The 27,777-nt window shown below is 37.5% G+C and overlaps 1 protein-coding gene across 8 annotated transcripts in view; it reads right to left on the reverse strand.

Moving 5' to 3' along the window:
* Adamts6 (ADAM metallopeptidase with thrombospondin type 1 motif 6) overlaps positions 1–27,777 on the reverse strand; it is a 227,443-nt gene that overhangs the window by 144,874 nt on the left and 54,792 nt on the right. For all 8 annotated transcript variants that reach the window (XR_005869853.1, XM_040728949.1, XM_040728950.1 and 5 more), the window contains one exon: positions 986–1,029. Coding sequence is in view for 6 of the 8 variants with exons in the window: in XM_040728949.1 (XP_040584883.1) it covers positions 986–1,029 (44 nt within the window). In the remaining 2 variants the exon portion in view is untranslated. The remainder of the gene's footprint in view (positions 1–985; positions 1,030–27,777) is intronic.

The raw sequence follows: 27,777 nt of genomic DNA on the forward strand, positions 1-27,777 counted from the left end.
ATTATTAAGAGAAGTTCCAGTCTCAGACAGTATGTTTCACTGACCCACCAGAAAGTTGGGGACACTTTTCCTCCTAAGTCCACTTTAATTGGATATTCCCAAATGCTTAGGATATTCATAGGAATTGACTTACTCATTTACAGATAAGAAAACTGAGACTTGATATAGAGAAGTAAAAAAAATTCCCTTTCTCTTGCTTTAGCTATTGAGTTTGTAAAAAGTTTTCATGACACTAAAAATTGTAAAAGAGAAAAAAGAAAACTGTGCCTTAAAACAATGCTAGTTGCTTCACTATTTGACTATTTGTGTTTGCATTTCACTTTTAACCAGTATGAAATAACACTTTGAAAAAATACACTGTTTTAAAAATTCAAGATAATTACTGAAATTATTTTTTTAAAGCAAAAGAAAATCCCTCCTTTCTCCACCTCTGGCTAAACTGTTTGGTGAAATTCTTCGATGATTGAACTAACATTTTTTAAATAATATTTCAGTTCATGGGAGATAAGCTTTAAAAAAAAGTACCATACCAAAAAGAGAACAAATCTTTATGCTTCCTTTTTCAGTATGTCAATTTGTTTGTTTTCTTTTCTTTCCTTCACTAGTCTTAATTTCAAGAATTTGACACCTGTCTCAAACATCCTGGATTTTTTTTTTAAGAAAAGGCATTAGAAAGACAGAAAACATGAAAATGAGTGATAACTTAGATTTATAATTACCATTGATCTGAAAATAATCTAAGTTGTTTTTACTCATACCATTTGCCAGAGAATGCAAAACTAATAACAATTTAAATTTTTTTACTACTATGGGAACAAAACTTAGTTTCAAGCAAATTATATATGAAAGAAATGTCATGCTTAAAATTTTTTAGGGGTAATTTCACATGTAACAGAAAGAAAAATAACCAAATTAATAGTAATCAAGAGTAGTATCATTGCCTCAAAAAGACATCTAAACTATCCTTTATTCAAAAAAAACTTACCCAATGTTCCACAGGGCTTATTTTTATAAGTGCAGATATCATATCTATGGAGGAGAAAAAAGATAAAATTTGTAGAATATTTGCATATTCATTGTGTTTCTATTTTGGAGCTCTGTTTGTTCCGATCAAAATCGATGAAATTATGAGCTGCCAGCTGGAGTATTGCATGGCCAACACTATGGGGAAAGGCCGACTGCACACACTCACAGTTCTGCCTGCAAGTCAGTAGGATACCTACCAGCAAAAAAAATACAGGAGAGAGTTCTATTAAACCATCTATCGCATTGCTTTCAATGGTTTGTCTACAAGTTGCTGCTGCTTCTACCTCAATGGGTGGGTTTTAATATTAATAATAATCTCCTTGATCCTGCTAGATTGTTAGAGCATTTTCTTGTTATAGCCACAGCCTACATGGCTCTCAGCACTATTAGAAGTTCTTTCAACTCTAATATAGGTACTTGTCTTTAAAAAAAAAAAGACAGTGTAATATATCAACAGGAATTAAATCAATATTACATATAATTCCTAGTTGTACATTAGAATTTACATGGTGAAAATACAAAGAATTCAAGTGACTTAACAATTAGATAAACAAATGGTCAATAGAATGTTTTTACAATGTTAAATTCTACTGCATGGCTACATCATTACTCAATACAAAAGATATTAAAGAAATGCTGTGCATTTTAAAATACATTGCATTTGATATGTTATGTCAAAATTGATATGTTTATCATATTTTATTATTAGGATTCTGTTGCTTTCTAATGAGAGTCAGACAGGGAGTAGATCCGGATGGGAGAAGCAAGGAGTAACTAGGAGGGGAAACTGTAATCAGGATATATTATCTAAAAAAATAAATACTTTCAATAAAAGGGGGAAAGCACCAGAAAGTATATATTGGATGTTATGATCAATTTATCTTGTCATCACCATGTATTACATAGACATAATTCATCCTATAAATGTTCAAGTTCATTTAAACAGAGTCATTTTGTGGGTGTTACAGATACATATGTTTAAATGGAATTTATTTCCAAATCCTCAAGTATCATTTGCAACTTTCCAAAACTGATCTGCCTAAGAATGCATTTAAACTGCAATCCACCAGTTTTCCTTTGTCTTTACTCTTCCCCGATGACTATTTCAACTTTCAAAGAAGAAAGCATACTTCTATCACACACCCCAAATTTCATTACAATGCATTGACTATAAAAGTCCCCAGAACATAAAACAAGGGTAATTTAAGAAAGAGTTGCTAGGAAATACATTAAGAGCTAAGCAAGAAAAATTGGAGGGAAACATCTTTATTTCGTCCTGGAAAGGCTCTGTACCTTTCTGAATATCTTCTTGTAACAAGTTAATCTATGTATCTCACAATTGGAATTCAAAGATGGAATATTTTCATACAAAGTACTAACATGATAAGATGAAGTCAGGCTTGTATAAGAAAGAGGTTGGCAATGATGACTGATTAAAATAATTAGATTATATAGTCAACATTTTTATAATTGAATGAGCAGAGTTATATATCATATTAAATTTCATTTAGGAGGTCAGGTAACAAAAAATGTAAATGATGTATAACTGTACATTTTAAATTTCATATATAAAATACTTATAATTTTAAGTCATTACAGAGACATTATCAATGTTACATATTGTTTATATACTTTAATGAATATTGTCAAAACTTTCTAGCTTCAGATTTACCTCATCCAATTTCTGACACTGGAGAAACACACATGCACTTGCATACATGTACACACACACACACTGGATTGTACACACACACACACACACACACACAAAATTTGGGGGATATCTTACTTCAGTAGGACCTGGAAAAATAACAGACTAAAGAAAAAGAATGTGCTTTTCACTCTCAGGATCCTTTACACAAATCAGTATAAATCCTAATTTACATGATGCAGCAGAAGCTCTAAATCTAGGGTTAAATCAAAGTCTCGAAGTAAGCCAAGAAGTATACTGAAATCCAAAACAGGAGTACAAAAATTGGAACAGCTAGCATGAGGACTGGAGTTCAAATACCAAATATGCATGTAAAAAGCCAGCTGTGGCGACAAGAGCAAGTCATCCCGGAGGTTGGAAGCAGAGGCAGAAGCACCAGGAGCTGCATTTGCCTCCCATGACCCAGGTAACACTGGCAAGGGGAGAACAAGCAGGCTCTTAGGCCTTTCTGGCCAGCCAGCCTACTCTACTTGTGAGCTTGGGCCTGTGAGAGACCCTGCCTCAAAGATAAGGGCCTCCATATTAATACATCCTCACACACATATGCATGAGCACACAGGAAAACAGAAAGAATTAACAAACCTGATCCTTAGGGAATCGTGTGTGCTTTGTAGTTTTATGTCAACTTGACACAAGCTAAAGTCATCTGAGAAATCTTACGTCTCCGTAAGATCTGGCTGTAGGTAAGTCAGTCAGGCATTTTCTTAAGTGATTGATGGGGCAGGGTCAAGCCATTGTGGGTGGTGCCATCACTGTTCTAGTGGTCCTGGGTTCTATAAGAAAGCAGGCTGAGCAAGCCATGGGAAGCAAGCCAGTAAGCAGCGCTCCTCCATAGCCTTGCATCAGCTCCTGCCTCCAGGATCCTTCCCTGTTTGAGTTTCTGCCCTGCCTTGCATCAGTGATGGACTACAATGTGGAAGTGTAAGCCAAATAAACCCTTTCCTCCCCAGCTTGCTTTTGGGTCATGGTATTTCATTGAAGCAATAGAAACCCTAAAACATCATATAAACCCTAGGGCTTATTGGAAATCAAGGTTCTAGTTTGGGTAAGGAATGCATTTGCTGCCATTCTTTCACCCTAATTCATAATGATGTTGGACTGATTGAGCAAAATAAAAAAAAGGTTAAATATCTGTGACTGTAATATTGGTACATTTCTGCTGTGAATATTTTTTACTATTAATTTTTGTCAGCACAAGTATCAGAAGAAACTGACCAAAACATCTGACTATGCTGTATTCTGAAGTCTGTGCAATACAGCACATTTTATAATATTAGAACAACTACACTGTAAAAAACCTGATGTCTATACCCATATGCCTGGACTGCTCTCAACATTGGTCAACATTTGCAGTGGACAGCAGTCAATAGAGAGATGTGTACCTGGTCACAGTACTTAGAAAAAGAGAATGAGGGCTCAGCCCTAAATGGGACACCATCACTACCACCAAGGCTCAGGGAGTGTCACAAAAGAAAAGGCAGAAAGAGGATAAGAAATGGAGAATGGGGAAAGGTGCTGTGAAATGTTGTCTTTCCAAACATTACAATGCTATTTCAAGCATGAACTCTAAGTCAGTCATTAACTCCCTAATTTACACCATTAGTTACCTCCTGCTGAGATGAAGCTATCATCTCATTTTAAAGTCTCCCACATAGATAACTCCTGTTTTTAAAGACTTAGGTATTATGTGCCTGGGACATGGGATATGTGCACCTGTGTCCAGGAGCCTGGGACACCAGAAGAACAAAGTCCCCTGGAGCTGGAGTTACAAGGGGTTACGAGCCACCTGATGTGGGAGATGGAAACTCAACTCTGGTTCTCTGGAAAAGCAGCATGAACTACTAACCACAGAGCCTCATCTTTCCAGCACCACTCATAGCTGGCTTGTTAGGTCTGCACATACCATTCTCCTACTAAAAAATCTAATTCTCTCTTAAAAAATGTATGCAAGATTTTTAAAAAACGGAATCCAAGAAATAATCTTGATAATAATTTTAGGATTACTTATAACTTCCCCAAACTTATGTCTAATTCTCACTATACATTCTCCCTATACTCACTATGCATTCATCGCTACCTAAAAAGATTCTGAATTTCCCGATATCCACAAACAGCTCATGAAAAACTCTTCACCCATTTCTTCTATGAAATTCTAGATATCTATTAGGTCCACTACAAGTACTTTATCCTTCATAAAGCAAGGAATAACACATCTAACTATCACAGCAAGTGTGTGCATGGTTGCAGTCCTATTCTACCATTACTCATCCTCCTAGACGCTGTCATCAGGATTTAAAGGATAGAAATAATAACCAGACAAAGAAAGAAAGTAGGACAGGAGGAATGTGTTAAATAAAAAAACAATGACAATAAGTTTGCTTTTAATTTTAAAAGAAATTACACTTATTTTTGTGTATATGTGTCTGTTTTCACGTGATAATGTTAATTTCATAGTTTATACAAATACGTATATGTCATTGTACACAGTACATGTACATAATTTTTATATGCCAATTACTTCTTATTAAGGCAGCAGGAAAGCAAAAACCATTACTGTATTTGTTATAGTCATTGTGAAATACAAAGACAACATAATTGTGCAGATTACTGGAACAGTACAAAAATCACTATCAAATGTGTAGGAAACAGAACCTCCATCCAGCGACTGATGAAAGCAGAGGCAGATACCCACAGACAAACACTGAACTGAACTCCTGGAATCTAGTGTTTGGACAAAGGAATTAAGACTGGGCTGGTTTAACCCATAGAAACAGTTGGCCTGAAAAAGGGGGAGCTCTGGGACCCCAGATTGATGGCTGTGTGGAAAGCATGGGACTGACCCAGACCCCCTGAATGTGGGTGTCAGTGAGGAGGCCTACATAATCGATGGGGCCATGGGTAGTACTTATCCCTGGCGAACAAATAGACTTTGAGTTCCCATGCCACAATATGGGAGGTTCTCTCAGCCGGGACTCTTGCAGGAGGGCCTAAACCCTGCCCTGGATGAAATGACAGTCACTGGAGATCCACCATGAAGGGCCTCACCCTCCCTGGGGATCAGAGTGGAGATTGGGTGGGGGCCTGAGGGACCTGGTGGAGAAGGCAGGGGAGGAGGGGAGGGAGAGCTGGGATTCACTTGTGAAACAAGCTTGTTTCTAACATAAATTTTTAAAAAAATGAAAAAAAAAGAGTACTTAACAGGAAGTCCTCTAGTCCATAACTATCCCATTAAACGGATATTACATTAACATTTTTTAAAAATGTGTAACAAGTTTACATCCTCTCCCTTCACACATGGATCTCCCACCACCACAGAAACTGTTAAGTGTGTGGTTCTTTAGTGTTGAGTATCATAAGACTCAGAAGACAAACTGCATAGTATTTCTCAAAACAACTTTAAAATTACATACTTCTTGTAAGCTGCTAAAAATACATGCATGATATAATTTTCTTATAAAATTCTTCATATTTTTAATAACTTACTATGCTAGTCTAATGCCTTTTCATTATTAAGTTTTGGAAAACATTATTTTTATTTTCCAGCATGCCATTTTTCCTGAGATCTTAACTGAATATTGTGGATCAATAGTAAAATAGAATAAACCTCTCCAGCACTTTTAGAACCTTTCTATATGAATTCCATAGTGAAAGCGGGGACTAAACACAAAAACTTCAGGCTGTAAAATAAATAGTAAAATCAGAATGGATAGCTTAAAAAACTTTATACAAACATGAAGTAGGTTTTGTTTGGATTCCAAATTTGTAGTAAACTTACAATCCATCCTGCTCCAAAATTCCTCTTTGTAAGATGTACAATTACGATGAATGTCTCAGTATTCCAAAAGCATTCAACACACACCAATATCATCCACCTTTTGAAAAAAGTTTTAAATATATAATATTTGGTACTCAAAGTTCGCGCAACACCACTTCACAGAACAGGCACCTCAGTTTCAATCTACAACTCCCAAATTGTTTCCATTTCTACACCACTGCAACTAACAATCCTGCCAGACTACACAAAACCGGTCAGTGGTTTTTGTCTGATGTGGGGAAAGGTCCAGAGGGACTAGGAGGTGCCACCAAATTCATGCCATGATAAAGAGCTAGACTCGCTGCACTGCAAATTACTGCCTCACTCAGCACATCACTTGTTTCAATTCTTTATCTCTGTGTAAGAATTGTTTTACCCAGTTAATTTAAAATTCATCAGTGTGGGTAAGGGCATGAGAAAAAGGGAAGCCTGCTTGGAAGAAGTAACTATAGTATGTTGTAAGGAACTGCTGTGATAGAAACTGTTTTGAAAGAGCCAATCTATACAACCTCAAGTTTTATTGCTCAGTGATCATCAGGTTATAACATGAAATTGTGTATGACTAAGAAAACATGAATTTAGCCTGTCAGATTTGAATTCTGATTATAAGCCCTCTTCCAAATCATCCCACTGTGCTTACTTTTCCTGTCCTGCCTGTCTCAACTTCATACCTCTACTGGGAAGTCAGATGGAATACTCTCAATGAACACCAGAGCACTTTTAAAATAGTGTGATGTCACTGTTGCTGTTCTAGCCAGAGAGAATTCTGACAATGACTCATTTACACACACACACACACACACACAGAGTTCTTGTATTATTTCAGCATTGGTAAGTAGAGGTAGAGAATTCCTCCAAATTGCTCATGATGGAAGTTCCCATCACTTGGTAGTTTTCACCACATACATTTCTTTCTACATCCTCTTACTGATACAGAGATCGCTGTCTTCAGTGGGGTGATAGTTTTCAATCTCATAGAACAGTAACTCATAAATGCAATTTTTAAAATCTAGTAGAGCTATCCTGATCTAATCAAAATTAGTTTTTGAGAGAGTTGTAAATATCATAGAAAAGTTTGTTGCTTTTTAAAGTCTGACACCAAAGAACACTGGATATATACTTTCTAAAAAAAAATTAATGGAAGCTGGAAAGATGGCTCCACAGTTAACAGTACTGGCTGTTCTTCCAGAAGTCCTGAGTTCAATTTCCGGCACCCACATGGTGGCTCACAACTGTTTGACCTACAATGGGATCTGATGCCCTCTTCTAGTGTGCAGACACACATGCAGACAAAACACTCATATGCATGAAATACATAAACAAATACATGTTTAAATTTACAGCTAATTGTTCTATTTTAAGTATCTGAATGTTTCCTTGCCTGTATATGAGTACATGGTACCCATGGATGTCCGAATAAATAGACGTCCTGAAACTGGAGTGACAAATGGTTGTGAGCCATGTGAGTGCTGGAAACCAAACCTGGGTCCTCTGCAAAGGCAGTAAGTGTTCCTAAAGGCTAAACCATCTCTAAAGCGCCATGAAGGGATATGTTTTAAAAGTTTATATATAATCCCAACAGCAATATTAAAAGTAATAGCATTTTCCCAAATTAGTATGTAGAATTCATAAAGTCATACACAAGACACTAACAGGAGCTTATCATCACTGGTTATTCATTATACACTTAACTATAGTCATTTGCTTTTTATTTCTTAGTGACTACACTTCTGTGAATACATACTAATCCATAGGGGAAATGTAATTCTCCTGTAAATAACTAACCTCTACATTTTTGGAAATTATTTAAAAATATTATAATATACCTCTGATATAGTTTCAAAATAGATTGCTTTAATGGTTGGTATTACTATTTTCTACTTTAGAATCAACATATTAAAACATAACATACTAAAATGGTTCAATCCCTAACAAAGGAGATTATAAGAATAAAAATCTTTTGAGCTAAGAAAATTATACCTCATTTATGTACTGACTGAAGATAACACAATTTTGGCAATTTTAAGTTGGCATTAGAAAAGCAAAAGAGATATTTAGCATTACTATGTAGTTTTTTAGATATACTATTTTCCCCCAAAATAATGTTCTGCAATGAGATACAAACTTTATTGGTAACTGATTTCAACCCAATGCTTTTTTTTTCTATTTGGCAATGATCATTTCAATGTCTTGAAAACACTGTTGAGTGATTTTATTATTAACTTCTTTCACCAACTTTAAACTGAATTTCTGAATAATCTACTAAATTTAATAATTTTGGAAACATAGGTCAGTGGAACTCTATGTTACACAATATATTCAATTAATTAGAGATTGAAAAATAATCTTTAGGGTAAACCACTTGTCAAGCAACACAATGTTCAAGGTAAGAAAAGTAAAAATAAATCACCAACTACTTAAAAAATATTATGTGTCAATACAGATGGTTACAACATGAAAAGTTTAATCTCTGAACTTTTCAATTTATTCTAGGATATTTCTAGATAATCTAAGATACGTGCTGAAATTCCAAGAGTCAAATGAAAAATACCTTCAAATATATTTTAAATTTTACTTTAGAAAACTAAAGTTCAAAACTCACATAAAGATAATAAGGAATCTGGTATTCTCAGCTACTGACACCTTCCCAAACATGGCTGATCTATACAGAAAACCAATGTCTCTGTGTTTAAAACATTATAAATATTCTCAATATTACTGCAAAACAAGGCTTTTTTAAAATAGGCATGTAAAAGGCTTTTTAAATGATATTTCATTAGTTTTCCCAGGGGAAAAAAAACGGTGATAGTAGATCTCTGTCTTTTCACATGAAAAGATTCTATATGGGGAAATGATTTATTGATTATCAGCCAACATAAACACAAGTTGTCAATGTTTCTTCACTAGCGATGCTTTTCTTTAGTTATTGATATATCATAGAGCATCCAGAGGAAAGCATGGAGAAGGCAGTGTGGATACAACCCATGGAGTTCTGAACCGCAGTCTGGTATTATCATCAATGACCAATGGTACCTTCTTTAGATCTTGATAATAGAATTCTGACTTAGTTTTATATGATACAATAACTATAGATCAAAATGATTATTGGGTTATGATTCATATTCAGCTGATCAAACCTAAATCTTTTAGGGACTCTACCATAACACTCTACCTTTTAAAAAACTGTCGTGCTTGATTAAGGTAAATAAAAACACCTCTAAACATGGATTGAAGCATGATGTGGCAGAAGTCAAGAAATTTACCATTTATTAATTGTATACCTCAGATAATATTAGAGACCATTTTAAGAACCTATATCAGGGAGCTGTTCTAAGATCCTCTTTGGAAGCAATTAGTTCAACTACCTAAGTCCTTCCAATAAGGTAAGACGAAGGCTATTACATGAGAGAACATACCAGTGTCTACCTGCAACTGCTTCCCTTGGCTGTAGGCTTTTCAGAATTTAAAGGTTTGATGTGTGCAAGACTACCCAATCAAATGCTTACAGATAAGCTCTTGACTCTGGTTTTTAACCTCATAATCTTCAAATAAAATTTTACAACTTTCTTTTTTAATTTTACCAAAAGCAAAATGATTTTTAAAAAATCAGTGTACAAAATCTTGGGAGCTCAGCAGAGTTGACTCTAGTCAGTACTTGCATAAGAGAAATGCTAACAAAATCTACTAATAATATCTGAATCTAGCTAAGAATGGAAAAAAGTAAGTCCCAATACTCCTGTCAGAGGAGTAAGAAGATACTAGAACCACTGCTTGATGTTTCAGTTTTGTGGCTTTAAACTCCATACAAGAGGTACAAAATTCTCACGTATGTCAGGTTTCACCAGGATCAATGCTCCTAACACTATCATCTTACTGATTGACAGTTTTTAAATGCAGATTATACTAAGTGTTATTGAAGTCTGAATCAATCCATGTGACTGCTGTTCATATGGTCAGTACAAACTCCAGACACTTTCCCATCTCTACGTTCAGTAGCAGACCTACTGCTCTGCTCCATAAATACTGTTGGTCCTGGATGACTTTCAGGGAAAAACCAAAAAGAAAATAAATTACAGCAGTCAATCCAAGAGTCAAGAAGGCATGGGTAGCAACAAGACAGTCTCTCCTTTCTAAGCATCAATTTCAAGAAAAAGAATGGGGAAAGAAATGCTTTTTAATATAAGCCAGCTATCTGTCTTATAAGACAGAACAAGGGGAGAGTTCTGTGTTACATCAGAATTCTTCAAAATAGGACATGATAATCATAGCGTTACACTAAAATAAATATCCCCATGATCAAATTGAACTAAAAACTTAAAAAACTAAATAACACTTATATTTATTATTTCATGTTGAACAAATACAAGATACTGCTAAAAATAAGTGACTTAAAAGAAATGAACTGATTACTGTAGAAATAGGGAGAGTCCCACTTTAACCTTAAAAACATACTGTTTAAGTTAGGAAAAGGTCACCTTTAATAACAGTCCAAACTCAAAGACTTAATTGAAAACATATATGTGTATATCTTGTATTATGTTGGCCAAACTCTAAAAGTCGTGGTTTATACTAAAATTTATCTGATTTTCCCATAGATAAAATTAGTTTTCCCAAATGCTCTCAGCCCTCACCTGTCAGTGCTCTCAAGAAATCACCTTTAATGGTACAGTTCACCTTACTCAAAAGCAAAGCAGTTTGCATCAAGGCAGAAAGACTATTCTTTTTATTTCAATCTTAAACAACTTCAGAACAACCTTCTGGCTTATGTTCTGACTGCATCACAACCTAATTTCTGCCCAGTCATGTTCCTTTCCCTCCCTTACAGCTGTAAATACCAGGACTTCTCACAAAGGCTTGCATATTAATCTTCTGTTTGTGGGAAAAGTAATTTGGAACTATTGTAAGCAAACCAATATGTCTTAGTTAAGATTTCTATTGCTTCGATGAAATACCATGATCCAAACGCAAGTTGGGGAGGAAAGGGTTTATTTGGCTTACACTTCCACATTGTAGTCCATCACTGAAGGAAGCCAGGACAGAAACTCAAACCGGAAAAGAACATGGAAGCAGGAGCTGATGCAGAGGCCATGGAGGAGTGCTGTTTACTGACTTGCTCCTCATGGCTTGCTCAGTCTGCTTTCCTATAGAACCCAAGACCACTGCCCAGGGATGGCACTACCAAAATGGTCACTAAATATGGAAATGTCCTCCAGGATTGCCTGTTGTTGGATTTTATGGAGACATTTACTTAATTGAGGGTTGCTCCTTTCGGATGACTTTAGTTTGGGCCAAGTTGACATAAAACACAACAGTTTATGATGGAGAGGATGTGGAAAAAAGGGAATGTTTCTCCATTGTTGGTGGGAGTGCAAACTTGTCCAATCACTTTGGAAAATGGTATGGTGGTTTCTCTAGAAAATGGGAACCAGTCTACCTCAAGATCCAGCAATTCCACTCTTAGGCATATACCTGAAGGATTCACATTCACACAACAAGGGTGTCTGTTCAACCATGTTCATAGCAGTATTATTTGTAATAGCCAGAACCTGGAAGCAACCTAGATGCCCTCCAGCCGAAGAAAGAATAAAGAAAATGTGATACAATTACACAATGGGAAATTACAGCAGGAAAAAAAACAATGGAATATTGCAGGCAAATGAATGAAACTAGAAGAAACCATACTGAGTGAAGGAACACAGTCACAGAAAGACAAATATGGTATGTACTCACTCATATACAGATATTAGACATAGAACAAAGGATTACAAATCTACAATTCACACCTCCAGAGAAGCAAGGAAACAAGTAGGACTGTAAGAGAGGCATACATGGTCCCCCTGTGAATTGGAAAAGACCAAGGGACCGTGAACAATTTGGGAGCATGGGGGAAGCAGAGAGGGAAATAGGAGGAGGAGGTGGGGGGAAGATAAGGAGAAGAGAAGAACATGAAGGATCACAAAGGTTGAGTAGGGAGAGGAATAGAGGAGAACAAGAAAAAAAGGCACATCAATAGAGGAAGCCACTATAGGTTTAAAGAGAAATCTGGCACTAGGGAATTGTATAGAGATCCACAAGGATGACTCCAACTAGGAACCTAAGCAATAGTGGAGAGGCTACCTTAAATGCCCTTCCTCTATAATAAGAATGATGACTACCTTAAATGCCATCCTAGAGCCTTCATTCAGTAGCTGATGTAAGCAGAAGCATGGATCCACAGCTAAGCACTGATCCAAACTCCTGGAATCCAGCTTCAGAGAGGAAGGAGTAACCAACAAAGGGGTCAAGACCACACTGGGAAAACCCACAGAAAGAGCTGACCTGAGGAAGTGGGAACTCGTGGACCCCAATCTGACAGCTGGAAAGCCAACATAGGACCAAACCAGGCCCCTGAATGTGAGTGTCAGCTGGGAGCACCGGGAAGTCTATGTAGCCTCTGGCAGTGGAACCAAGATGTATCCCTAGTGCACGAACAGACTTTGGGAGCCCATTTCCCATGGAGGGATACTCTCTTAGCCTACATACACAGGGGAGGGCCTAAGTACTGCCAATAAAGGACTTGTCATCCGATTTTGATGATCCCTCATGGAAGGGCTCACCCTCCCTGGGGAGTGGATGGTGGATGAAATTGGGGGGTTGATGAGGGGGCATGGGAGGATGGGAGGAAGAGGGAACTGGGATTGACAAGTAAAATAAGCCCAATAATCAGTCACACAAAACTCCATCTAGAGATCATGCTATACAAACAGCTTAGGACGAGAAACATTTCTGATATTTTCAGATTTGTGATGATCTGAACATACAAAATGTTTTGTCTACACGTTAAACACAAAGGATCCAATTAAAAAGTGGAGGGACTGAACTAAATAGAGAATTCTCAATAGAGGAGTCTAAAATGGCTGAGAGGCACTTGAGAAAGTGCTCAACATCATTAGCCATTAGGGAAATGCAAATCAAAGCAACTCTGAGATATCATCTTACTCCTGTCAGAATGGATAAAATCAAAAACACCAATGACAGTTTGTGCTGGAAAGGATGTGGAGAAAGGGGAACACTCCTCCACTGCTGGTGGGAGTGCCAACTTGTACAGTCACTATGGAAATCAGTATGGAGATTCCTCAGGAAAATAGGAATCAGTCTACCACAAGACCCAGCAATTCCACTCTTAGGCATATATCCAAAAGATGCCCATTCACACAACAAGGATGTCTGTTCCACTATGTTCATAGCAGCATTATATGTAATAGCTAGATCCTGGAAGCAACCTAGATGCCCCACAACTGAAGAGTAGATAGAGAAAATGTGGTACATTTACACAATGGAGTGCTACTCAGTGGAAAAAAATGGAATCTTGAAATTTGCAGGCAAATGGATAGCACTAGAGGAAACCATCCTGAGTGAGGTAACCCTGTCTGATAGAAGCAGAGACAGATACCCACAGTTAAACACTGAACTGAACTCCAGAGCTAATAATAACCATTTTATAGTATTCTTACACTGTTTTCAGAAATAAAAATAGAGAACTTGTTAGTCATCCCTTGATTTGGACATTTAAAAAATCTAAATACCTTGAAATACAAGTAAGACAACAAGATGAACTAAATGTATGTACTCATTTTAAATTGGATGTTTATATTATATCGTGGCCAAATCCCTGACAGACACAACTTAAGGAAAGATGTCTATGAATTCACCATTCCAGTCCATGTTAGGGAGAAAGGCATGCCAGAGTCAATAGCAGTGAAACTGTGTGATGTGGTGGAAGCTATTGCATCCTAACAGACCAAGAAGCAGAGTGCTGACCCAGAGTGGGGCTGGGCTATGCCCTCACATATCTGCCCCCAGTGACTCACCTATACAAGCCAAGTCCTACTGTCTCCTTAACACCACCTTCAATTGAGGATCAAGTATTCAAATACAGTAGCCTCTGGGAAGGACACATTGTTGATTCAAACCACAGAAATCTGGCCCTAACTTCTATAGTCTTATGGCCATCTCAGTGCAAAGGCTTTAATCACACTTTCAAGAAGTGCCCACTTTTCAAAAGGTCAAACTTTCTTCTAGTACTCAATGCAAGTGATTAGCTGTGAGTCCCAGCAAAATATAACAACAAAAATAATAATGAGCAAATTAAGCCAAAACAAAAACTAAGTTAAGTACTCCCACTATACAAGGAGAGGTAAACATTCTTATTCCCAAAGTAAGGGGTGGAAAAATGCAATAGAAGATTAGATCAAAACAAGACTGAGACTCAACAGAGCAATGTTTTAGCCCTTTATCTCTGTGTTCAACATCATAGTATGTAGTAGCATCATCTGAAATCCAAGGGACTTCAGCAATTTCACCTCTGTAGTTCTGGTAACTTCAGCTCAAATCTATAAGTGTAGTATTACTTGAAGAGGACTCTGATTCTTGGTCTCTCCATTATCCTCGGTTCTCTAGTGGAACTTAGGTTTCACATATACAACTTCAAACACTGTTATACATTTTCTTATAAGCTATTTTTTTGCTTCTGGAAACATGGTGCAAGTTCCATAATCCCATAACTCTTGCATTCTTCATGCCAGCAATTCCAGAACCATGTAGGTGACACAAAATTCTGTGGGCCAGTGGAAGGTGTCTGGGATCCTTCAGATCAGTGGTTCTCAACCTGAGGGTCACAACCCTATGGACAAATGTCTATCCTCCAAAATACTTACATTATGATTCATAACAGTAGAAAAATTAGTTATGAAGTTGCAATGAAAATAATTTTGTGGTTAGGGGTCACCACACATAAGGAACTATATTGAAGGGTGGTAACTATATTAGGAAGTTTGAGAACCACTGCTTTAGACCATGACTATGGCATCCTCTGGGTGTTTGTTTGGTTTAACCTATGAAAACATTATGTCTAACAGATCATTATCCATGTTCTATCTTTTCAGGCATTCTATTTGTAAAGCAAACTCAGTCACATATCTAACATTAAGCATAAGAGTCTTGCCTTCAAGGTACCTTTACTATCCTCTCTGTATAAAGCCCAAAGTTCTTTGCAATGAAAGGTATTAATCTCTTTAATAGTCACTGTCCCTTTGATGGTACCTGCTTTATTCGCATCTATCCTGTCTACATGTTTTAACACACTCATGCTTCTTTCCTTACCAAACAGCACAATTTTCACATTTTCTCCTCTTTTTGGCTTTAGATTCTCTTATAAATCTAGCTAAAATTAGTCAGTAGTAGCTGCTATAGCCTAGATGCTAAGCTGTTTTGAAAGTTTCTCCACCAAATAAATTAGTCCATTACTTTTGGATTCGAACTCACTCTAATTTTCAGGAAATTGGAAGAATGTAGCCATATTCTTGTTTAAATGTAACAAACATGGCCTCTAGTCAAATTTATGATAGGGACCTTGTTCCTTTTTATGACTTCATGAGCACAGCCTTTACTGTCTATGTTTCTAGCAACATAAAACATTCTAGTTATCCAAACTCGCATCAGATGGCTCAGTAAGGTCTGCTTACAGTACTCTGGGACTTGTCTGGATCACAGTCCTAAACTCCATATTCATCCCACAAACTAATTACAAAAACCTGCATGCCATACCATCGGTTCTGACCACAGGCACAATCCCATTTCTCAGTACCAACTACCTGTATTAGTTATTGTACTCCTTGCTGTGACCAACACATCACAGAAGCAACTTGATGGAGAGAAGATTTACTTAGGCAGGTGGCTCCAATCTATCACAATGAGAAAGGCAATGCAAAGCTCATGCTAGCAGGAATGTGAAGAGGAGGCTCGACATGTTGGAGGATGTGAGGAAGATGTTTCCTGATGTTATGGGAAATTGGGAAGCAGAATAGTCAATCAGAAGAGGCAGGGCTGTAACCCTCAAGACCTGCCTCCAAGAGCCTGCTTTTACCATCCACACCTTATGTTCTCAAGGTTCTACCACCTTCTAGAACACTGCCACCAGTTCTGGAGCTGACTAAACCATAACAACTGTCAATATTAATTTGTAATTTTTTATTTGATGTTGGGCCATTGGGTTGCATTCCCACATAAAACTGTTTAAAGATATTTTATTATACTTTTAGTGAGGATAATAATTTCCATGGTATACAAACAGTATGGATTACACTATTTGCAGAACTCTTTTATGAAATGAAAAACTTAGCAAAAGTTCACAAACAAACCCCCCAAACCCACAGAGCTTTTCAACAATTGGCATATTCAATTTCCAACCTTATTTCATGTCTATGTACACACACACACACACACACACACGCACGCACGCACGCACGCACGCACACACTGGTATTACCTGGCATCTGAACCACAACTTCCCTCCTGCTTTAGGGTATGTTTCTATTTAGACCTTGATGATGTTTCCCTTTGCCCTTTACAGATATTTCTTGGCTTCAACAGTTAGCTGCTATGTCAGTCCCAAGCCAGATGTTTATGACAAATGCCATATCTGAGTACTTTTGTTTATTGTACTTTGACATAGCTAATTAGTCTGAGAGTACCTATAATAACATATGCTACACACAGTGGTAACTTAGAAACAATAGAAGTCTATTGCTCACATTTATGGAGTCTTAGACATCAGATCAAAGCACCAACATTTGGGATCTGCTGTGGGCTCTCACTGCATGGATGCAACATTCTTATTGTATAGTTACATAGTCAAATGGCAAAAGAGAGTACCAACTTCCCTTTAGCCTCTTCTGTAATGGAAGTAGTCTTACCACAAGGGCTCTGCCCTCAATAATGACTTCTTTATTATAAGCTTCTTTATACCACCACCTTGGTGGCTACATATTGGCATATACATTCTGGGGAAGTGATGGGTAAAAATACTTAGATTATATCACAATATATATTTTCTGTAGATATTTCATATTAATGAATATTAATAATAAATATACATTCTCCCCTTATTTATCCCTTTACCTCTTAGAATATAAATTCCACTATTAAGACTGCATGGATTTTAGACATGTATCAGGGGAGTGTCAACAGTCCCAGTGCCAGTGAGTCTGGGAAACAGGGAGATTGCTAAGAGAGATGCATGATACCCCAGAGAAGTGGAATGAGGCACGATCTCCTCAGCAGATTGGGACCATCTGGAGAGGGGAGAGGGAACCAGGAAAAAAGAGAGGGGGAGAAGAGGAGGGGAGAAGAAGGCATGGGAGAGCAGGAAGGTTGAGTCGAGGTAAGAATAGAGGAGAGCAGAATGAGAGACGCCATAATAGATGAAGTCATTATAGGTTTGAGGAGAGAGCTGACACTAGTGAGATTTCCAGAGATCTACAAGGATGACACCAACTGGCAAACTAAGCTTAGCAGAGAGACTACATTAACAGCCCCTCCCTGGTGATAAGGTAGATGACTACCTTATATGCCATCCTAGAACCTTCATCCAGGGACTGATGGAAGCAGAAACAGATACCCACAGCTAAACATTGAACTAAACTCCTGGAATCCAGTGACAGAGATGGAGGAGTGATGAACAAAGGGGTCAAGACCATGCTGGTGAAACCCACAAAGACTTCTGACCAAACAAAGGGGAGCTCTTGAACCCCAGACTGATGGCTGAGAGGCCAACAGGGGACTGATCCAGACTCCATGAATGTAATGTCAGTGAGGAGGCCACAGAAATCACTAGGGCCTTGGGTTGTAGATTAGTGTTTACCATGGTTTATGAATGATCTTTGGAAGCCCATTCCAAATAGAGGCATGCTCTCTCAGCCTGGACACGTGGGGAAGGGCCTAGGTCCTGCCCTGGATGAAATGACAGACTCTGGCAATCCCCCCAAGGAGGGCCTCACCCTCCCTGGGGAATGATGCTGGTATTGGGTGAGGGGTTGTAGGGGTGACTAGTGGAGGGACAAAGGAGGAGGAGTGGGAGAGGGAGCTAGGATTGGCATGTGAAGCATGCAAGTTTCTAATTTAAATAAAAACATATATTGAGGGGAAAAAAGATGAAAAGTAAAAGAAAAGAAAAAAAAAAGACTGCATGGAGGAGGTAACAAGAAGGACCCTGCAGCGTCAGAGGAAGGCCCTGGCTTCAGGACGGAAGCAGCATCAGTGAGACGCCCAAACCCCAGCCTGGAAGCAGCTTCAGAGGAAGGCCAGAACTTCAGGCCCAGAGCAGCACTATCAGAGGGAGGTTCAAGCTTCAGGCCCCAAGCAGCATCAAGGGACCCACGAGCCCCAGACCTGCAAGCAGTATCAGAAGGATTCCCCAGCCTCAGGCCCAGGAGTGAAGAATGATTGTCAGGTGAAATGACAGCAGCAGTTTCCAGCAGTAGCTTCCAGAAACTATCACAAAAAGTTTCTCTGGGAAAGAGCACCTGTGTCCCAGCCAGCATCCACTGCCATTTCTCGGTTGGAGACAACCCACTACTACATAGACCACTGGACCCTCAGCCCCACTTATACCTCCAACAGGAGGAGCATTCACCAAAGCTGTAGCCCTACATGCACCCCAAGGAGTGACCACCTGAGGATTGGGCCCATTTCACCAGGAGGAGTGTTCACCAGAAGCTCTGCTTTACATGTGTCTGAAAGAGCAGTCAATGGAGCCACAGCCCCCAACTATACCAATTAGATAAAGAGATGTGTGGACAACGAGGTAAGAACACACTCAACAATATCAAGAGCAATACGGCACCACTAGAAACTAGTGGTGCTACAACAGCAAGACATGAACATCCCAACACAGATAACGTTAAGAAGATGATTGAGGTCCTTAAAAAGAAAATGAAAAATTCCCTTACAGAAATGGAGAAGACAAACAAAAAACTGGAAGATATTGACAAATCCCTTAAAGAAAATCAAGAAAAAGTAATCAAACAGATGAAGGAAAAGATTCAAGACTTGAAATCTGAAATAGAGGCAATAAAGAAAGCACAAACCAAGGGAATTCTGGAAATGGAAAATCTGGGTAAGCAGTCAGGAACCACAAATGCAAGCATAAACAACAGACTATAAGAGATAGAAGAGAGAATTTCAGGTATTGAAGATACAATAGAGAAAATAAATTCATCAGTCAAAGAAAATCAGAATCCAAAAATATCCTTAACACAAAACATGCAGGAAATCTGGGACACTATGAGAAGATCAAACCTAAGAATAATAGGGATAGAGAAAGGAGAAGTCCAGCTCAAAGACAAAGAAAACATATTCAACAAAATCATAGAAGAAAGCTTTCTCACCTAAAGAAGGGCATGTCTATGAAAATACAAGAAACTTACAGAACACCAAATAGACTGAACCAAAAAAAAATGTCCCCTCACCACATAATAACCAAAACAACATACATACAAAATAAAGAAAGAATATTAAGAGCTGCAAAGAAGAAAGGCCAGGTAACATATAAAGGCAGACCTACAAGAATTACTCCTGACTTCTCAACGAAAACAATGAAAGCAAGAAGGTCCTGGTCAGATGTTACCCAGGCACTAAGGGACCGCAAATGCCAGCCCAGACTATTTTACCCAGAAAAGCTCTCAAGAACCATAAATGGAGAAAACCCAGCCCTACAAAAAGTACTAGAAGGAAAATGCCAACCCAAGAAAATCACCTATGTCCACAAGAACACAGGAAATAGATGAACTTACAGCAGCAAATCACAAAGAAGGGAATTGAACACACAATACCATCACCAACAATAAAAACAAAAATGACAGGAATTAGCAATCACTGGTCATTAATATCCATTAATATAAAGGGTTTCAATTCACCTATAAAAAGACACAGACTAGCAGACTGGCTACAAAAACAGAATCCATCTTTCTGCTGCAACCAAGAAATGCACCTCAACCACACAGACAAACATTAGTTCAGAGTACATAGTTGGGAAAAGATTTTCCAATCAAATATAGTATGTGCTCAATCATAAGGGGATACTAGACATAAAACAAAAGATACCCAGCCTACAATCCACAACCCCAGAGAAGCTAGAACCCTCTTCCAGAAACAAATGGAAGCAGATGCAGAAATCCACAACTAACCAATGGGCCAAGATCCTGGAGTACAATTGAAGTGAGGGAGGAGCAACAACATGAACAAAGGAGTTGAGACCATGATGGGGAAACCCACAGAATCAGCTGACCTGAGCTAGTGAGAGATCACTGACTCAGGTCTGAAAAATGGGGAACCTGCATAAGACTGAACTAGACTCCCTTAATATAGGTGACAATGGTGCGACTGGGACAATATATGAGGCCACTGGCAGTGGGTCCAATATCTAATACTAATGCACAAACTGACTTAGTGGAGCCCATTCTATATGGAGAGATAACTTGCTCAGCCTAGACACAGGGGTATGGGGGGTGGAGAGGTGCCTTGGTCCTGACTCAACAAGATGATGAGACAGACTTACTAGACTTCCTAGAGGAGGCCTTATCCTCTCTGAGGAGCAGATGGGAGGTAGGGGGTGGGGAGAGCAAGAGGAGAGGAGGGAGGGGGAACTGAGATTGGAATGTAAAAATTAAATTAATTTAAAAAACTTTTTTAAAGACTACAATGGAGGTTTTAGTATCTGGCACAAAATAAATTCCAACAGATATTTGAACACCAATGACTCAGCTCTGTGATTTTTTTTAAAACCTGGGTGACCAAATGTCTCCCTTATGCCATACAGTTCTCAAATGTAAAGTGTAGTATAAATTATAAAACTACTATGGATTTATATAAAGTAAAAAGTGCTGAGCAGACTTCTGGAGCAAGATGGTATATTAGGAGCTGTGTCTGCTGCTGTGAGTTAGAAGACTTGGGGGCAGAGAGCCTCTATTCCAGAATTGGATTGAAAGGAATCTCAAAAGAAACACAGGACAGATTCAAAGCATGGAGAACTAAAAGATTACACAGCTCAAAGCAGAAGACAGGAGCCCTGGCAGAAGCTCCAGCCTGGGCCCCCTGTACAAAGGAGCTAAAGCTATGGTACAGTTACAATACAGCTGCGAATCAAGTCCCAAATAAAATTAAGAGAGAGACATACAACATGTGCAAATTACACACAGATATATGAAACATGAAAAAGAAATGCAAACTAGATACATGAGGGAGGGGCTAGACCCTCCCCCAAATGATGTGACAGATATTGATGATCCCCCATGGAAGGCCTCACCCTCCCTAGGGAGTGGATGGGAGGTGAGATGGGGGGGGTTGGTGGGGGGCAGGGGAAGTAGGGAAGAAGAGGGAACTGTGATTGATATGCAAAATAAGATTGTTTCTAAATTAAATTTTAAAGAAAGAAAAAGAAAGGCAAAAAAACTCTTCTAAAGATCCTAACTCTTCAATAACAATTCTAAATATAAAACGAATGAAATAAAAGACAAGATGTTTATAACCATAGTTGTAAAAGCTGTCTGTGACTTCAAAGAAGATTCAAGCAAGATGATCAAAAAGGAAGTTGAAGACTTGTGTAAGAAAGTCAGCAAAAGCCAGGCGGTGGTGGCGAACGCCTTTAATCCCAGCACTTGGGAGGCAGAGGCAGGCGGATCTCTGTGAGTTCGAGGCCGGGCTGGTCCGACAGCCTCCAAAACAATACAGAGAAACCCTATCTCATAAAACCAAAAAAAAAAAAAAGAAAGAAAGAAACAAAGAAACAAAGAAACAAAGAAAGTCAGCAAATACAGATGGGAAAAAAACCTCACCAACGGGATTTAGAAATTCAGCAAGGAAACTGAGATTGTGGAGGGTAGCTAGCATGTTGGGAAGACTCAGAAAGTTAGGTAAAACACAATGGAAAGGATCAAAGCACACTGACTGTGAAAGAGTAAATTAAAAGTAAAATAAACATACTTGTTAACATTTCATTAATATAAACTTAAATTTCTCAGTGTTGTTACTTGATACATTATAAAAGTAGCAAGTGGAAGAGGCCACTCATATCTTGGAATATCATAAAATAAAGATCTCCAGCCAGAAATGAAAAGCAAATATCAGCCTTAAAACCCACCTCAAGCAATCCACTTCTGCTATCATGCCAGAGTGCCAAAGCCTCCCAAAAATGTCAAAGACATGAGTTCATGGAAGATACTTTACACAAAACAATAAATAACAGCATCTTTTTGAATGTGTAATTACAAATTCTTCCCTTTGGCTTAATGAAAGAACAAGATGTAGGTGATCAAGATAATTCTCAAAGCTTATACTTAGAAAGTTTCTTAGGTTAAAGGAATAAGTATGGCCTAACACATTATACACTAAATCTCGACTTCTTAATGTAGAACGTAGAAAAAAAAGGCCATTTTTAAAAATTAATTAATTGGCCTTGAGCTCCTGCTCTGGCTTCCCTTTATGATGGATTGTGACCTAAAACTGTGACACGAAAAAGAATGAATTAACAAGACAAGATTTTATGCATTCGCATTTGATGGAAGCCCATGATGGAGAAGGGAGACCTTCTTGACCTGTGGGTGATACTACACTCTATGGACTACAATAAGGCTCTGGAGCTGACAGACGCATGCCCGTTTGTTATTGATAGCTATGTAGAAAGATGCAAACCAAGAATTAAAGCTGTCTATATGGAGGCAACTTGAGAGGGCCATTTGCAAATCTGTCCTTGATAGAAGTGATGCTAAAGTCATGGATGGCTATGAAAATATAATTGTACATACTTGCAATTATGACACCTTGATAATGTCAGTCATTGAAATAAGCTAGATGACAAAGTGATTACACACATTGACAATGAAGTAAGTGGAAACTGTTTCAACAATAGAGGACTCAACATCTATGGACTGTCAATGTGAAAGATCTATGGATTGTCAACATGCAAAACCCCTGAATGAACAAAATGAATATATTATTGTGTGTATTTCCTTATATTTTACATAATCCCACTTGGAGTTAGTTATAAAACTAAGAAGTATCTGTTAAGTTACATCAAATCCATTATTTATTAACTAAATGCTGTTCCATGTAACTAGTATACCTAATAACCTACTTCATTTTATATATTTATGTTTTATGTTCATGTTACATATTTTATTAATCATAAAATAAATTTAGTTTTATTTACTCATTTAGCAAATGCTGTAGCTAATAAACCAGACCCACTGCACTTTGAGTTTTCACCTGGTGCTGTGACCTAGTCAAGTATTTTAATTGCTCAGGATCCTCTCAACTAAATAGTTCCTAAGAGGGATTCTATCATAGACTCAAAGAGAAGAGAGAAAAAACAGTTAGATTTTAGGTTGCCAGAGATTTTTAGTGAGCTGGTAAACACTGGAGCACAATAGGGAAATAACCAGCTTAATCATGAAGCAATATCACATAAGGAAAGTAAGTTCTCAAAGCAAAACAAAAACAAAAGAATAGGAAGTATCCCAGCAGAGATCAAGCAAATGTTTTGATCGTTGAAATCATGGATGTAGCTGCTTCTCTAATTCTAAATGTGTTCTAAAAATGACAGGCCATCTGAACCCTTTCCTTTTACATACCAGGATAACAGAAATAGCAAAGCATCAACAACTTCAACTAGTCGATATTTTGTGTTTTTTTAACCATAGCCATCCTTTTCCTCTTTGATTACATTATATACAAAACTGGAAATATAGATAGCAGAGGTAGATATTATATTCCTCACTTTGGTTTTCAAAAAAAATCTGCTTTATGACTTCACTTTAAATACTAGTTTCAAACATCTCAAAATAATAAAACACTTAAGAAATATTTCCTATTTTTATTTCTTACACACACACACACACACACACACACACACACACACAAAGAAAGGAGGGTGGAGAGAGGGGGGTTCCTGAAACTTTTGACATCAAGTCTCATTATTACTACATATATTCAGTATGTATTTCTTCCTTTAGACATATTTTCTCATTTGATCACAGAGAAATGACTAATTTTTAAAATTTTTATTTAAATTAGAAACAAGCTTGCTTCACATGTCAATCACAGTTCCCTCTCCTTCCCCTCCTCCCCTGATCTCCACCAGCCCCACAATCTCCCACCCTATCCTTCTGCTCCTCCATGGGGGATCTCCAAAGTCTAGAAATTACTCATATTTATAGTATGCTTATCTAACTTATATTCCAATTCTGCCATTTGACCTAAAGATGTCCTTTTTATTCTTCTTCTAAAACAGAATCCAGCATAGGCTAGGTACTGAATTTAAATGTTCTCTTTCTTTTTTTCTTTCTTTCTGTTTTTTGTTTTGCCTATTGACACAGGGTCTCTCTCTGTAGCCCTGGCTGTGTGTCCTGAAACTCACTCTGTAGAACAGGCTGGCCTCAAGTTCAGAGATCTGCCTGCCTCTGCTTCCCAAGTGCTGGGATTAACGGTGCGGGTCACCACCACTGCCTGACTTTAATAGACATATTTCTTTAGTCTTTTTAGTTTTGTTTTCAATATCCTCTCTGTCTTTTATGACATTGTCATGTTTGCTTTTTAAGAAATGACTCTAACTTACTCCTGTAATCAAGCATTTCTCATTTCTCTGAGGAATCTCTAAACTTCCTTTTCTTCTTGCAATCCTAGAATTTTATGGTTGTTTTCAACAAGTTCTAAAAATGGAAAAGCCAACATTATAAAACAAACTGGGAAATTTAAAACAAAAAATATATCTCCAATTACGTAAATATTTAAATGTATCCATAAAGTACCCTTATGGTGACTCAGAACATAATAAAAAGGAAATATTAAAATATTACATTTCATATTTCCTTCTAAAGTATCTAAATTCTCAGAATATTCCAAATATGCCCTGCCAAGTCAGCCAAATTTTCTCAACATTTCAAATTGGCAATGCTTTTCTTTTCTTTTTACTGTTGAAACCAATTTTCAAAATGTGCTTAGTATATCTCATTTTACAGTCATTCCATTTAAGACAACATTGAAAATGTGTTCAAACCTCAAAGGCAAAAAGAGTAATCAATAAGCTATCCTTTCTCCAGAGGATACAGACACTAATGTGCTAAAACAAATGTTGTTTTTTGTTTTTCTCTAGGTTTAGAGTATTATATGTATTAAACATGGAGATAGTTGACAATGCATCAGATTGCTTAAGAAAGTTTGTAGGAAATACATGTCATGTGAGCGTAACAGAATTCTTCCATGAACATCTCCCAACTTGAGCATAGCAACTCTTGTTTATGAATATGTATTATACAATGTCCTTTTACATTCATTATTTTGACATTTAGGCCTACGTGAATTTAATTATCTGAAGACTTACACTTTCTTAAAGAACATTAGCACATTCCACTATTTAGACAGAACTGCACAGTTTTCAAAATATCTCCCATATAAGTACCACTCCATTAAAAACCTAGCATGTTGGGGAAAGAATAAACATCGTTATTATCTGTGAATACACATATGATTCTCAAAAATGAACTTGTGAAGAGAAGTAAGTAGGGTTTCAAGTAAAGTTCAAGCTTTTCTTCCTCATTATGCACCAAATAGTCTCTCCAAAATGAAGAAAAAGCAATTTGGAAAGCAATTCTGTTACTGTTGGTCAGCTTTTATTTCTGCCTTTTATGTATGTAACATGAAAATATATACTTGGAAAAGAAAGGGGAGAGCAAACAGTTCTCCATTCAGTCTTGGAGAAAGTCAGTCTAACAAGGAGCAAGAGCTATACACAGTAATGGAATTAATCATTATTCATATGCAAAAGTGGTCACAAGAACATGGGTCCATGGATGGTGTGTTTAATCCTCAAGAGGCTTGACAAACTTGTGATGTTAGAGGAAGAAATTCCTATGCCCAAGACAAGTTCTGATTCTTTCTTTTGGGACACTGGCCATTGTTTTCTCTGTGTAAGGAGGGTGATGACCCTAAGGCCAGAACATGCAGAAAAAGTCTAAACTAGCCTACAAAGAGAAACCATGTTACAGGGATAAGACGCCTCATTGCCCATCTCCTACAGTCCCCTGTTGCTGCATCTCAAGTCAGGCTATAGGTATAAGTATGCAAGAGACCTGAGCAGAACCGTCTAATTCAACACTTTCACCAGCAAGAGAGAGCATGAGCAATAATAAAAATGAAGGACGTTGTTTTAATACACTAAGTTTTGGTGTGAGTAGTTATGTAGCAATAGATAAAGAAAAAGTAGCAGCATTGCAAACAGTGAATATCATGGACTGAGCTGACAAACAATGCTCAGGTAAGGAATCAGACATATGGAACCCATCATCCTTAGTCAAGGGTTGGGGTTATAGCTCAATGGTAGAACATCTGCCCAGCATGCATGAGGCCCTGCATTCACTTCTGAGTACCACAAAATAATAATAATAATAGTAAATTCTTATTCAAGTTTCTACAGGGCTCTCACTTTTTTACAACTTGCATTTTTTTAAAAAAATAAATCTAATATAAAACTCAATGCAAAATATTCATTAAGCATGAGTGATAAAACTCAGTCCTGAAAGAGTGAACAGCATTAAGTAGAGCTACATTTTTGATATTTGGACCCATCTACAGAGTTCCAGAGGCTTAGATTCTGACTTATCCTGTCTAATAATGATATCATATGACATAAATTAGTCATTTAATAATTTGTAGAGGATTTTCAGACACACGATTTTATTTGATCATATAATAATCCTATGAAGTCTCAGTCAGAGTCTTATAGAAATAAAACTGAGTCAAAGAAGTTTCATGAATTGCTCATGACTGAAGGAGGAGTTTGGAAGAAACTCCACTCATCAAAGGACCTGAACTGCTAGCGTGAGATGATGACCAAGGTCTAAGAATATGCATATAAAACCGATGGTATATCATAGATAATAAATACCAGTCGTGTAATGCACGTACAAGGGTCACTGTCTAAGAATATGCATATAAACCGATGGTATATCATAGCTAATAAATACCAGTCGTGTAATGCACGTACAAGGGTCACTGTCTAAGAATATGCATATAAACCGATGGTATATCATAGCTAATAAATACCAGTCGTGTAATGCACATACAAGGGTCACTGTCTAAGAATATGCATATAAACCGATGGTATATCATAGCTAATAAATACCAGTCGTGTAATGCACGTACAAGGGTCACTGTCTAAGAATATGCATATAAACCGATGGTATATCATAGCTAATAAATAAAATACCAGTCGTGTAATGCACATACAAGGGTCACTGTCTAAGAATATGCATATAAACCGATGGTATATCATAGCTAATAAATACCAGTCGTGTAATGCACGTACAAGGGTCACTGTCTAAGAATATGCATATAAACCGATGGTATATCATAGCTA

This window comes from Mesocricetus auratus, unplaced genomic scaffold (genome assembly GCF_017639785.1).
Source record: "Mesocricetus auratus isolate SY011 unplaced genomic scaffold, BCM_Maur_2.0 Super-Scaffold_100020, whole genome shotgun sequence".
Classification (NCBI taxonomy): domain Eukaryota; kingdom Metazoa; phylum Chordata; class Mammalia; order Rodentia; family Cricetidae; genus Mesocricetus; species Mesocricetus auratus.